The following is a 14,445-nucleotide window of genomic DNA, read 5'->3' as shown; positions in this document are numbered from 1 at the left end:
GAGAGAGAGAGAGAGAGAGAGAGAGAGAGAGAGAGAGAGAGAACGTGTGTGAGTGTGTGAACAAGAGCGAGAGTGTGTGTGTGTGAGAGAGCGAGCGAGAGAGAGAGAGAGAGAGAGAGAGAGAGAAAGTGTCTGAGTGTGTGAACGAGTGAGCAAAAGCAAGAGAGTTTTGGAGAGTGAAGTGAATTGATCAGTGAGTGAGTGACATACCCCTGAAATAAAAACAGGTTGAAGTAATTGTGGTTCTTGGTGAGAAAATTTCCAAGAACTCTGTTTGGATACCCACACTTGATCTGATATGCCGACAGACCGAAATAAATACACTTGACAAAATACCAGAGCTGAGCCACTCGATTCCTGTTAAATCTCCTGAAAGACAAAATAACATCACATCAAACATACAATCCTCAACATTAAGCCTTATAAACCAATACAGAAAACATTTCATTGTGACTACACACTGTGTGTTTTTAGTTGAGTCAGATTGCGTTTCTCTACTTTCTCTGACAGATGAAGATCAGATATTATGAGTGATCAATACAGACATTTATAACGATTCCACCTTTCTTGAGGACAATGAAGTAGGGTCTGTAAAACCCTGATTACATCTCGGCTAAAGGGACGAGCTCGATCGCACATTTCGCCAGAAGGGTGGCAACCTTGGCCCAAAGCACAGGAGCACTCTCGCCTCGAACCGAGGTAAAGAGAATGCCCCGAAACCTGGGCGAACTGGGTGCCTGATGAACTGGATCGCATAGCCGAGATGGATCGTCCTCACTAGCCAACGCGACAGGCTGGGGAGCTGTAACCACGCCCCCACTAGAGGGACTAGAGGGGAGATCTGCATCACCACCCCCATGGAGGGAGGTTCTGTGGCTGGCAGAACGGCCGTCTCACTAGGGACCCCGGGGAAGCGGGCGGTTCCGCTGACTTACCTGCCTGTAGTCTTCGCTGCACGATGCACCGTAGAGTGGAGAGTGCTGAGGGCTGCGGGATCGGCATGACGTAACGTCGAGTTGAAGCTGCGCTCTGCTGGAAAAAACACCCAGGGAGAAAGGACGCTCTCTTGGAGACAAAGTGGGAGATGAGATGGGCCGGGGCAGGGACCGTCCCGGTGCGACTAGACACGGTGTTGTGGCTGGAGTCGTGCCCGATGTCCTGGGTCTCCCTGGGCTGTCCCCGTCAGGGCCGCTTGGTCTTCTTAGACGTCTGCCGGCGGGGAGTCAATGCTCTCCTACGCAATGCTCTGTGTCCATGGGGGGGGGGCGCCTGAGGAGGGGGCGCTGGAGCCAGGGCAGGAGGGGCGGGGCTGCTGGGGAGCAGACGCCGTCCGGGACCTTGACGACCTGAAGGTGGCCGGGTTGCGGCAGGGCAAGATGTGCTTGATGGCCTCCGTCTGCTTCTTTACCTCTGAGAACTGCTGTGAGAAATCCTTGACGGGGCGCATCGAGAAAGCGCACCTTCTTGGCGTCTCTCATCTGCGCAAGGTTGAGCCATAGGTGTCTCTTCTGGACTACCAGAGTGGACATCGTACGACCCAGCGCACGCGCCGTCACCTTGGTCAGTGGCGGTGCGCAGTTCCTGCATCGTGTCGGTCATGTCTTCCCTCGTCCAGCCGCTTCAATGCCTTGGCTTGGTGGACCTGTAGGATCGCCAAGGTGTGAAGGGCGGAGGCAGCTTGACCCGCAGCAGCGAGAAATTACACGCCGTGGAAGGGAGGCTTGGTCGGTCCCTCCAGGTGGCGGCCTTCTGCGGGCACACGTATACCGCGACAGCACGCTCGACCTGGGGTACATCAACATAGCCCTCAGCTGCCCCAGTGTCGAGGGAAGTCAAGGCGACGGAGCTAGTTTTCCATGAACGCGCCGAGAAGGGGCGTTCCTCGTCTTAGTGAGCTCCTCATGCACATCCGGGACAAAAGGTACCGTGTCCAGGTACCAGGAATACAGCTGTGAGTGTTGTGGGGAAGGTGGTGCGGTTCACTGCAACCGATTCTCGGCACGGTGATGTCAGCCATGCTTGCCTGGGTTGCCGTGTCAGCCTCATCCTGGGCTCGACTGGCCGAAGCCGGGAGCTCCAGGGAGTCTTCCACGTCTGATGCCAGGAGGTCGCCGTCCGATGCCACAACGGAAACCTCACCCTCGTCACGCTCTTGCATGGATCCGCTATGGGACGGTCGACTGCCGCCCATCGGAGATGGGTTTGGTGAGCGTATAGGGGCATGGACGGTCCGCGGCATTGGCTGCGGCGGGTTCACGTTCATAGGAATCCCCAAATCACCACTGCCACTCACCACTGTGGACGGCTTGGCAGCCGCCGCTGAACGGGAAGCAGACGATGTTGTGGCTGCGTCCAGAAAGAACACAGCCAACCGCGACTGCAACACCTTGATAGACATATGCTCGCAGTGAGGGCATGCCGTATCGACAAACGCTACTTCAGCATGCTGGCGGCCCAAGCATGTGATGCAGGTATCGTGCCCGGTCACATCCCAGATTACAGCGGTGAGACATGTCTGACAACACGAGCACGCTGTAGGAAATTTCAGCTCTTTAAGGGAAATTTGCTCCTTTAGACACCTCGGTCCGTGTCTCGGTGCAAACAAGAGGAAGAGTCTGCTGCTCTATGTCGTAGAATCCAGTAGGAATTATCAGAGATAATAATGCTCAGCATGTGATGCCTCGCTGGTTCCGAAGAACAAAAGGTGAATGAATGTGCACGCCATCTTCCTTTTATACCCATATGCATGGGGGGAGCCTGGCATGCCATACCATTCGCCAAGTTCATTGGCCTTTTAAAAGTACAATCAGAGATGATAGCTTCTCAAGTGCAAACCCCATTCTGTCTAGATACAACGTCGAGAGACCCACAAAAAGGGAACAGCAGATATTTATATCTACAGCATGATTTTATTTCAACTGCAGTATATCACTTGCTCACCGTTCTGTGACGCCGGGAAGAATGAAGAACATCCAGAAATGAATACCAAACACCAGCACCACCTGAAAAACACACTTTCCCAGAAGAGTTTTACGCAGATAGAGCGCTCGGTCCACGATCATTGTGCTGAACTGAATCAAGAGCATGACCAGAAACGCTTCAGGAACCTGATCTTCACATAATGACTCAGTTATATCAGCCGCCACACTGTGCTTCTGTACACAAACAACACAAGACATCTAAATAAACACTGTACACACACATACACTCAAACACACACACACACACACGCACAGGCACAGGCACACATGCACGCAAACACACGCACACGCACATATGTCTGGTTTATTATCTCCGTGGGGACAGTCCATAGGCGTAATGTTTTTATACTGTACAAACTGTATATTCTATCCCCTATCCCTAACCCTATCCCTAAACCTAAAGATCATAGAACACTTTTTGCATTTTTAGATTTGTAAAAAATATTGTTCTGTACAATTTATAAGCTTTTGTGACCATGAGGACCTCAATTTTGGTCCCCACAGTGACACGAGTCCCCATGTGTTGGTGTGTGTGTTCAGGTTTAGGTCCCCACCGGGATATACAAACATGAACACACACACACACACACACACACACACACACACGGTATGTGACACTTACTCCAAAAGCCCAGTATCCAAATATAATGACGATGAAGTTCGCCACATCCACCAGAAACATCAGCGCGTACACGTCACACACCGGACTGTACTCGGGGTGAATGATGTCATAGAAGAACTGCCTTATGGGTAAATATATATGTAGAGCACTGAAAGGAGAATACAACAACAGAATGATGCAGCGGTCATGTGAAGCAGTCAGAACACACGTGACATGTATTGAATGTGAGATGATGAGTCCTCACAACTCTATGATGGCAGCTTTGGCCTCCAGCATGCGGTTGTTTATGATTTGTTTCATTCGGTCTTTTCTGCTGAGCGGCGCTTTCTCCTGACGCTTCTTCTTCGAGCGTCTTCTCTTGTGTAGCTTCTCATCTGCTGAAACAAGCGTCACACATCTACACACACACACGGATGTCAGCGGTGGCATTATTTGTGTGTATTGCTGGCCGATATCTCACCGTGTCTCTCTGTGCTCTCTCCTCTCTGTTTCTGAAAGAAAGACGTGTATGACGACTGCAGTGGAAGGATGGCCAGACGTCTCCGTCCAGACGTGGTCTCCTCTCGCCGCCTTGATCCTCCGGTCATCTTGTTCTTTTCTGTTTTCTTCTTCAGCTTCTTAAAGAAGTCTGGCATCTCCACCTCCTTGTTGTCCCACAGGCCGTGACACTACACACACAAACACATCTGACATCAAGACTCTAATGAAAGTGTGATTAAACACAGGTTGGATTACTGAAGAGGATTCCTGGAGCGGTCATCTGCGTGTGAGGTTTGTGCAACACCTTTCAACCGATGAAACAATGGACGTGAGTGAGACAACAGAGCGGTATTGACAGTAAATGTGATGTTAATGTGTGTTATCTGTGATGAGAGATATTGTGTTAACGCTACACATTGGGCTAGGGTTGTCACGGTACCATAAACATGTCTTCTGATACTATACCAGCTGAAGTATCTCGATACCAAGTAGTATCAAGATGCTGTGCCATATAATTCAAATCTATACAAAAACACAGATTTAGATTAAACATTTATATTTACTATAGTAAACTGTATTATACTTTGCACTAGAATATGTTGTTGTATTAACTGTAGTCATTGAATAAATTGTAGCAATTACATTTAGTCATTTATAAATACTATAAAAACTGTAGTATACTTAAATATTTACTATGATAAGACTCCAAAACACTAGTATCTATGAGTTTTAGTAGTTTACTGTAGTAAACACTAAAGTACACTAGATCATTTTTCACGTAGGAACTAATTCAAATGTTGGACAAATTTCATTGATACAGCAGTCTTTATAAAGGGAAATATTAGGCTTACTTTAAATGCAGAACTAAACGGCCAGTAGGTGGCGTCAATTTTCCAGTAACTGTGCGTTCAGCCCGCCGCCGTCGAGAGCGTCAAAAAGCGCTCTGGCCGCCATAGCCGCCCTGCCAACAACGCTGTAGAAAGATTCGAGGACGCTCTGGCGCTCTGACGTACACCAAAGTTTACAGGGCTGCGTTCTCTGAATCCTCTCAAGCGGTGGACTTCAACGTTCCGATTGGTTGCCGCCGAACCGCGTCATAGCTAATTACCATAAAGTTGACCTGATTTCAACTCTCCTCGACGCCCTCAACGGCCAAGACGCGCCGCGCCGCTGCTCGCTGCCGGCTCACATTGAAAATGAATGACTTCCGGCCACTTTGACGCTCTCGACGGCGGCAGTCTGAACGCACAGTTAGTGAATCATTTAACCAACTGTTCAAATCGCCAGTTTGAATCATCAACTCGTCCGGAGACATTCAAAACACACATTCATTTAGGAGATAAACACCGCAAAAAGGCAGATGTAAGTGTTCAAATAAATATTAATGCGCATATGCAACATTAACTACGATACACGTGTAAATAGTGCGTAAAACCGCACGTATCGTTCTGTATTATTTTAGACAAACTGATGACACTGCATTTTGATGCACTATGTATCATAATAATATTTCACGAGTTCTTTTGCCCTGTCTTTTATCATTTATTTACTTTTTTACTTTGGGTAAAACGCAAAGCTCGTCACTGTCCTTTTTCACACAGCTGTCCAATCACAGTTGAGAAGAGGCGGGACAAACACTACATTGACCAACCATCATACACAACAATCGAGAAGTTAATATTATTACTGCATTTTCATATTAAATAATATTGTTCGAAATAAGATACTAGTAACAAGTAGGCTATAACTGTTGCGGATTTTCTAAATCACAGCAACCAACGCATCTCCGGAATAACGCGCAGTGCCTCCAAAGCGCTCTCAGGCGCCACCAGCTGGTCATTTTCAGAAGAGCACCAGGTATTATTATTTTAGCTGACTAAAAACGCGTTGGTGGACACAGTTTAATTGATGAATTTATTGGTAAGTATATATTAGTCTATTTTAGATGTATGCAATATAATGTAGCCAAACCAAAGAATGAAGTCCAGAGGATTCCATCATTCCGAGATACGTAATTTGCGTATCTTTAATTCATAGGCGGGATTATGCTCATTTTGAATGAGCGTGAAAGCGCCCTGTTTACGAACGATTGGAACTCATTAACATACACACATTTTACTACGAAATCTGACGTTTACGAAGTATTTGTGAATCCGTAGGAACGTTTTCGGGAAGGATTGTTTTACGCGCAAATTACTCGGGAGTTTACTCACATATTTACGAATGTTTCATGAATGAGGCCCATTGTGTGTGTCTGCATCAGTGTCGGTGTTTGACAGGAGCTGGTGACTTCTAACGTTTGTCTTTCAACTGTTTTCACATATGGCTAGGTTGATGTTGACTGACAGTAGTATTCATGTATTTTATTTGTTGGTACGGTCATATAGATATTGTGATAATATCACTATTGTGAATTCTTTTGGCATGATAGTCGTGTATTGAAATAAAAGCAGTGATGATGAAACACCTTGAGGATGGAGCGATGGAAGAAGAGAACGATGAGTTGAATGAGATCCAGCAGGACGTAACCGTCTTTCTTCTCAATGCCAATGATGTTGGGCAACGCAAACGTTCGCTCCACATTTATCCCACGATACGCTGAAGAAGTCCATGGAAAAAAGCCAAACTGAAAAAAATACTTCACCACAACCGTCAGCTGATGGAAAGAGAGAGAGAGAACAGATGTGAGGATGGTGAACACGGTACATGTGTGGATTTAACAGAGTATCTGTGTGTTTGACAGACTGAAAAGACCTCTTGACACTGTTTAATGACTATTGACCCTACTGTAATAATGTCTGACATCAAATAACTTCTGAAAAGGGTCCTGATTGTATGTTTAACCCTTGAGTCTTGAAAGCACATTTACACGATGATGATGATAATAATAATAGCTATCTTAGTTAGTTTCTTTCTGAATCTAGAGAGCTTGAACGCTGTGAGTTTCCAGGTTCGGTTTTTATTTGCATGAATGAGAATCAACAGCTTCTTGTGGTTTCTGCAGGAACTCAGTTCAGAGAACTCAGCGATCAAATGTACAAATATGTTTTGTCCCAATGTTTTATTTCAATTAGACTGGTAAGTGTGAGTAAAAGAAGCAAAGTAATGTTTGGTATATTCCAATATTTGTGTGGTCACACATTAAATCATTGCTCAAATCTGCACTGGAATTAAAAAAATCCTTTTTACACAATGATAAAAATACATATTCAACAAAAATCCACCTTTGTGATTTGATATTCTGAGACAACACCCTGGTGACGTCACAACCCATCAGAAAAGCTCTTGTGTTGCGTGTGTTTCAGAGTTTGTGTCCACGCTGACAGTGAATTATTCTCTATTAGAGTTATTGACCTCACATTCTAAGATCGAAAAGGTCTGTGTGTATTCATTTTCAAAGCTCTGTAGTTAGTTAATGCAAGTGTTTTTTCTGACGCATGACGATGGTGATGGTTGTGTCACCTGAGTGTAGATGATAGCGGTCATCCAGAAGCGTTTGGTGGGTCGGGGAACAGACAGCATGGCCCACAGAAAGATGAGGATGGGCAGAAAGAGTGAGAGAAGAGAAGCTGACACCATGTGATTAAGGATCATCACGAAATAACAAAACATCTCTGACTGAGACTCCATCGTGTTGTAAAGAGCAAACACCAGACGCACGCTACACGGCAAAGAAGAGTAGAAACTCTCTGACTCCTCCATCTCTGGAATATCAAATATCCTGAAGAACACACAACAGGAAAGACACTGCAGTATGAAAATCACACGTGTGTTTGTGTACAGTGTGTGTAGAATGTGTGTGTGGGAAGGGTAAACCCTACGGTATAGGGACAAAGTGTGCCCACAAAGATGGCAATATCCAAAACCCTTGTCCTTGTGGGGACATTTTTTGGTCCCCATGAGGAAACAAGCTTATAAATCATACAGAATGAACTTTTGTGAAAATGTAAAAGAGCAGACAGTTGTGTGTGATTGTTAGGGTTAGGGGGAGGGAATATGAGATACAGTTTGTACAGTATAAACACCATTGTGTCTATGGAATGTCCCCATAAAACATGGAAACCCAACATGTGTGTGTGTGTGTAGAGCAGTGTTGAGTAAGTTACTCTGAAAAAGTAATTAATTACTTGTTACTAATTACACATTCGATAATGTAATTACATTACTGTACAAGTTACTCTCTTCAAAAAGTATTTAATTACTTATTACTAATTACTTTCTATATCCTACATCAACCTTGATGAGTTAAGTGATTGAAGGATAGACATGAAACGGCTCTTTTAATTCATTCAAATAAATAATATAAAACTACATAAAGTATTATTATTAATTACAAATGTGAGAATTATACATTAAAGCACGGATTTTAAAGTTAGACTTTGAATTTTGATGTAAATTCCTCTTCTGCACAAACACATATTACACAAAGTATTTCGTTTAATTACATCAGAAGTAACTGTAATTAAATTACAGAAAAAATAAGAGTAATCCCTTACTTTACTTTTTCAAGGGAAAAGTAATTAAATTACAGTAACTAATTACTTAGTAACTAGTTACACCCAACACTGGTGTAGAGTGTGTGTATATCACTTGTTAAGCAGTAGTTCACTGGCAGTAAGAGCTCTGGTCTCTTGTCCGAGCACTCTGGACTCTTCCGTCTTCTCCTCATGCAGATCCTCTTCATTCCTCCACTCCTCCTGTCTCATCACGTCATCATTCATCCGCTCGTGTGTGTCGTGGGGATCTCTGTACAGTGTGTCATATCATGTTAGACGTACAACAGAAGCAGAAACTGATGACTGATTTTTTGTTCTAAACAAGTAATTGTGTTTACTCTGACACGACGTCTCCGTCCTCGAGAGTCTGATCTGTGTTTGTCATGTCAACCGTAGATTTCATGACAACAGTTGAATCTGGAGCGTTCACATCATCAAGAGTCGATTCACGTGTCATTAGAGCGGTTTCATCTGTCTGACAACTGAAACACACGTTTATTATAAAGAACTGTTATTAGAGTAAAGGTGTAGTAGTATTATTATACTAACCCTGCTTTCATTACAAATGATGTTTTATTCCAGACGGTCAAATGTAAGTCAACATTTAGGGTTAGGGTTAGAAACCTTCAGAGTGCCATTGGACACAGTGACAGATGTGTATGTGAATGATGACGTGTACCTGGACACACTGCCGCTGTGCCATGAGTAAACACTGTTGAGTTTGATGGAATCGCTCAGCGCTGGAGGAGACGGTGAGCTTTTCTCTCTCATGTCTTTGCTCATGTCCAGCGACGCCTCTGTGTTTCGTCTGGACAGCCAGTTTTTGTAGAACTGATGAATGCTGTCATGAGTCACATCTTTACCCTAAACAAACACACGTTTAACATACTGGTGTGCTGATCATGTTCAGTCATCACTGTAAATATACTGAACATAACTCGGACTAATGCGATCATCACCTTCCTCTGTTGCTGACTCAGCAGTGCTCTCTCGAAGCGAAGCACCTTGGAGATGTCCAGACTGTCTTTGCACAGAGACTTCAGGCCTGATATTATATCCTCCGTCAGAGAAACGAGAAAAACCCAGAGAAACTTCAACACATCCAGCGTCCGCTTTAGTATGGGATCTAGAGGACATGATGACAGAACGACCTGAGCAAACTGGAACATATTATTTTATCCACATAGATCAACGGAAACAATAGAAACGCATAATTATATACGAATACTGCAGTTTTATTTCATTCAATATTAAGACCGTTTCGTTGAGAAGAAGTGAGTGTGCGTCACGTTTTGTGCTTTACATTGACTGAAGGGCTTTGAGGACATTTCACCTCATGTATTCCTGTGACTTTAAGTGAACAGGTCACATGTGTCATTTGTGGCTCAAAGCCCTTCAGCCAATCACGTGAGCTCTTCATGAAACCATGCTGTACCTCGTTCTTCTTCTACTTCCTGAAAACTGAGCTTCTCCTCCTCCTCCTCCTCTCTCTCACAGCCTTCAGCATCAAAACACACAAACAAACACTTCTCTTAGAGTTCATGAAATGTTGCGAGTGTGTTATGTTTCTCTGAGATTGAGGCGATGGAGTCAGATGGAGTCAGGTGTTACCCTTCTGTCTGTGTAACTTTCTTTTGCCGTCCTGCTGTGTGTCCTGTGTTTGTTCTTGACGCTGGTGATCTCTGAGAGCCGCTTTAGATCCGGCCACCCAGGCTTCATACGCCAACTGATGACACCAAAACACGCACAACACACCAACAATTATAGCACTGACAATAAACGAATCACGTTTCAACTTCTGTCATCATTTCACAAGCAGAAAACACTGCTTTCAGGTGCTTCAAAGCTGCTTAAAAATTCCATCAAATCCAAGTTGATTGCCTTTTATTGTTGTGTTTGTTTGTTTGTTTGTTTTCTCTTCATACCTGAAAAGCAGTTTTCTTCTTTGGTGAAGTGTCTTCACGTGTCTGGTCCGGTGTCTCCTCTTCCTCCTCCTCACTGTCAGACTGAAAGAGATGATAACCACAGTCTCCAACATCTACACACACACACACACACACACACACACTTTGAATGATTTCATTAAGTTGCTACAGCGGTTTATTTTTGTGATGATTACTGAAGCACTTGTGAGCTGTTTTAACGTCATGTTCAGCTATAGAATTGTCAGTTGTGTCTGCTGAAGTTTGATTTCATCAACACGAGTGAATCATATAAACGTGTTCAGGTTACCGCTTTGCTTTGGCTGATCTGAAGACTCATCAAAAGATTTCTTCTGTTTAGACTTGATTTTCTCCATTCTGTGAGATATCAAATCAAACCGGCGTTACACGAGTTCTTGAAGCTATACGAGGAAACGCAAGCAAAACGGCACAAGAGCACACTTACTGTTTCTTCAGTATCTCCACGGATTTCTTCTCCATCTCTAATCTGGCCTCCACCCGTTTCTTCACTTTGGCTTCAAACAGCTCCGCACCTCTTCAGTCAACAGCGGGTTTCATGAGAAGATGTGAAATTGACTACAGCACTCATCCCAGACTTTTTGTAACAATTTGTCAAATCAATTTGTTTGTTTCTTGTTTTAATGATGCTGATTGTGGGCCCTCCTTCCTGTCTGTCGCGGTCCAGTGTCGTATCAAAATCCTACCCCCGTGAGATTACGACTCCCCTGTTTTCCCCTACGAAGGTTAGGGTTAGGATTAGGTGTGGGGGCGGGATTTAGAGATAGGGACCAATCACAAAGCAGCATCCTAAGTGAAAGAACCAATCAGAAGTAGGGGAGTCGTAATCTCGCGGGGAGTCGAATTTCGACACCGAGACACAGTATGTGTGGTGTTCTGGACAGATGCGTTATAAAGTCACATGACACGTATCACTTATATAATAACAGCTACTGACCTGGAAGCGAGAATCTTTGAGATCTGAAGGTCAGACACCACATAGAGGAAATAATAACTGAGAAAAACTCTCCTCTGAATCAGTAAGCCAGTGAAACAGATGGCATCCCAGATGATTCCTGCTTCGCCCGCCGGCAGTTCACACTCACCATCAGCTTTAGCTGCACACACGACACGGCGCATGTGAACTACTGTAATGTTGTGCGCTTCACAGTGTATATGACTGAACGTAAATATATCAATGATGTGTTACTCACGTAAATTGTAGCCATTGATGGTGCAGAACATACTGAAGGCCTGAATGAGCCAACAGCCGTGAACCTGTAACCCATCCAGATACGCACAAGAACCCAACTGACACACACACACACATGCACAGACACACATTTACAGTTTACAACACAGAGTGTAAACACACTTCTTATTGAGAGAAGTTCAATGAGTCATTCATGTCTGATATTGTCACACGGTTGGTGGGAATGCTCGATTCTGATTGGCCGGCGTGACATTTGCAGGTTCGTTATTCCCAGATAACAACCTCCGGATGCAGCAAATCAGTTTGACAGGTTTTTTTGACAAATGAAATATAAATATGTCTTTTAATAACATATATGACATTATATTTACAAATGATTAAACCAAATTGCCTGTTCGTGACATTTAAACGTCATTTCTTGCCTTAAAACTGAAACTAAGCGGCTTTTCCTCGCCTATAAGGTCTGTATTCGGTAAAAATGAGCTAATAAAATATTTCAAGTTTTCCTCATACTGCTGATATACTGTCCATATGTGTATAATGTACATTGTCTTTTTTGTACAGTCTTTGCACTGTTCGTCTGCACTACTGTCACTTAAGTCTGTAAAGGCATACAGTTGTCTGTCATACAGTTGTTTGTCATACAGTTGTCTGTCATACAGTTGTTTGTCATACAGTTGTCTGTCATACAGTTGTTTGTCATACAGTTGTCTGTCATACAGTTGTCTGTCATACAGTTGTCTGTCATACAGTTGTCTGTCATACAGTTGTCTGTCATACAGTTGTCTGTCATACAGTTGTCTGTCCAGCTGCATTCTACTCTGTATGGAGTACGCACCCAAGACTTTCACTCACCACACGTGCTGATGTGACAATAAAAGTGAGTTGAGTTGAGTTGATTTGATTAGCCGTGTAATAAGCGGGATAATGCACAAGCAGCCGTCTGTTATGGTGTAATAAGCCCCTTCAGTGAGACACAAGACCCTCCGCTTCACGTCCTGATCACACTGTCAGGGATTATTTCTGCCATAACAACCGGCTGCCTGGACATGATCCCTTACTTAATGTTGTCCTATTGATGCAACACAAATACTCCTCAGTATTAGGTCACAGCACAAGAGCCTGAAGTCATGCCCAATGTTTTTAAGGCAGTATTTTTTCTGGCTCCTCCATTTCAAAACTCAGCTGAATGTGACAACACACTGTTGATTAAATCTGAAGGATCTTAAAGACAGAGAGACATCATCCCTCATACTGAAGTGAATAATGAAGAGAGACGTGTTCTTACCGAGAGCAGATTCTTCAGACTGATGACCACACAGGTGTACGCTATCAGACAATCCCATAATCTGAGCACATGTCTCACCGGCTGCAGCAGTAATGTTCCTCCAAATAACATGAAGTAAAAACAAGCCATCAGATAACCCAAACAAAAGATGTTAATCCTGGTGGTGCCGGTGATGAAGATGAGACATAAAACCAGCCAGAAGAAATGACTGAAGAGAAACACCTTCACCATGTCCAGACACGACCTGAACACACACACACGTGTCTCTGTTAACACACTTCAAAACTATATGAAGAAACTGTAAAAACTGCTAAAGAAATACATTTGAATTAAACAAATGAAAAAGGGAATATAAAGTATATTATGAAGTAAATGACAAAGTAAAGGCTAAATCCCTTTGTCATCTCACTTTTTACACCTGTTATGCCACATGATGCCCTTTATTTATAAAATTATGTAAAAAAAATATTTGAATAGTCAGTGTAATACAGATGTACTGTAGTGTTGAACAGAATAAACATTCAGAGCCACACACACCTGCAATGCAGAAAATTCTGGACCGGCGAGTATTGACTGAGTGCTGATGGATTTAAACTTTGGCTGATCTCCACGTTCTCTCCTGCCAGGAGTCTAATGTGAGCCTGATTTTCATCTAGAAACACCTGCAACTGCAGAGAAGCTACCAACAACAGCTGAAAGTCATCTAGAGAAAGAGAAGAAACAAGAGGATGAGAGAGACACAATCCTTTTACCATTAACTGACACCCCATCATAACCCTGCAGGTGTGGAGAATGAATGTGATGGATGTGAGGAATGTGATGGATGTGAGGGATGGATGGATGTGAGGGATGGATGTCATGTGATGTGATGGATGTGGTGTGACGGATGTGATGTGATGGATGTGGTGTGGTGTGGTGTGGTGTGATGTGAGTGATGGATGGATGTCATGTGATGTGACGGATGTGGTGTGACGGATGTTTTGTGATGGATGTGGTGTGGTGTGGTGTGGTGTGGTGTGATGTGATGTGATGGATGGACGGATGGATGGATGGATGGATAGATAGATGTGATGTGGTGTGATGGATGGATGTGATGTGGTGTGATGGATGTGATGAATGTGACGGATGTGGTGTGACGGATGTGATGGATGTGGTGTGATGTGATGTGATGGATGTGATGGATGTGACGGATGTGGTGTGACGGATGTGATGGATGTGGTGTGATGTGATGTGGTGTGATGGATGTGGTGTGATGGGTGTGATGTGATGGATGTGATGGATGTGATGTGATGGATGTGGTGTGATGGATGGATGTGATGAAAAAAATGTGATGGATGGGATGTGGTGTGATGGATGTGATGGATGTGATGTGATGGACGGATGTGATGCGATGTGATGGATGTGATGTGATGATGTGGTGTGATG

At 44.0% G+C, this 14,445-nt stretch overlaps 1 protein-coding gene across 1 annotated transcript in view; it reads right to left on the bottom strand.

The window, feature by feature from the left end:
• The window catches only part of si:dkey-11f4.7 (piezo-type mechanosensitive ion channel component 2), a 34,839-nt gene that overhangs the window by 5,222 nt on the left and 15,172 nt on the right, over nucleotides 1-14,445 (bottom strand). The window contains exons 24-43 of the mRNA XM_057336435.1: nucleotides 13,558-13,723; nucleotides 13,021-13,264; nucleotides 11,734-11,830; nucleotides 11,478-11,637; nucleotides 10,968-11,057; nucleotides 10,812-10,879; nucleotides 10,505-10,617; nucleotides 10,191-10,305; nucleotides 10,015-10,077; nucleotides 9,539-9,705; nucleotides 9,259-9,443; nucleotides 8,918-9,061; nucleotides 8,674-8,829; nucleotides 7,546-7,804; nucleotides 6,551-6,739; nucleotides 4,064-4,271; nucleotides 3,848-3,977; nucleotides 3,604-3,751; nucleotides 2,941-3,155; nucleotides 211-369 (exon numbers count right to left, since the gene is read on the bottom strand). Of these exons, the coding sequence (XP_057192418.1) occupies nucleotides 211-369; nucleotides 2,941-3,155; nucleotides 3,604-3,751; nucleotides 3,848-3,977; nucleotides 4,064-4,271; nucleotides 6,551-6,739; nucleotides 7,546-7,804; nucleotides 8,674-8,829; nucleotides 8,918-9,061; nucleotides 9,259-9,443; nucleotides 9,539-9,705; nucleotides 10,015-10,077; nucleotides 10,191-10,305; nucleotides 10,505-10,617; nucleotides 10,812-10,879; nucleotides 10,968-11,057; nucleotides 11,478-11,637; nucleotides 11,734-11,830; nucleotides 13,021-13,264; nucleotides 13,558-13,723 (3,076 nt within the window). The remainder of the gene's footprint in view (nucleotides 1-210; nucleotides 370-2,940; nucleotides 3,156-3,603; nucleotides 3,752-3,847; nucleotides 3,978-4,063; nucleotides 4,272-6,550; nucleotides 6,740-7,545; nucleotides 7,805-8,673; nucleotides 8,830-8,917; nucleotides 9,062-9,258; nucleotides 9,444-9,538; nucleotides 9,706-10,014; nucleotides 10,078-10,190; nucleotides 10,306-10,504; nucleotides 10,618-10,811; nucleotides 10,880-10,967; nucleotides 11,058-11,477; nucleotides 11,638-11,733; nucleotides 11,831-13,020; nucleotides 13,265-13,557; nucleotides 13,724-14,445) is intronic.

This window comes from Triplophysa rosa, linkage group LG6 (assembly GCF_024868665.1).
Source record: "Triplophysa rosa linkage group LG6, Trosa_1v2, whole genome shotgun sequence".
Taxonomy (NCBI): domain Eukaryota; kingdom Metazoa; phylum Chordata; class Actinopteri; order Cypriniformes; family Nemacheilidae; genus Triplophysa; species Triplophysa rosa.
The sequence above is the reverse complement of the archived record's forward strand: the minus strand, read 5'-3'. Positions and strand labels throughout refer to the sequence as shown.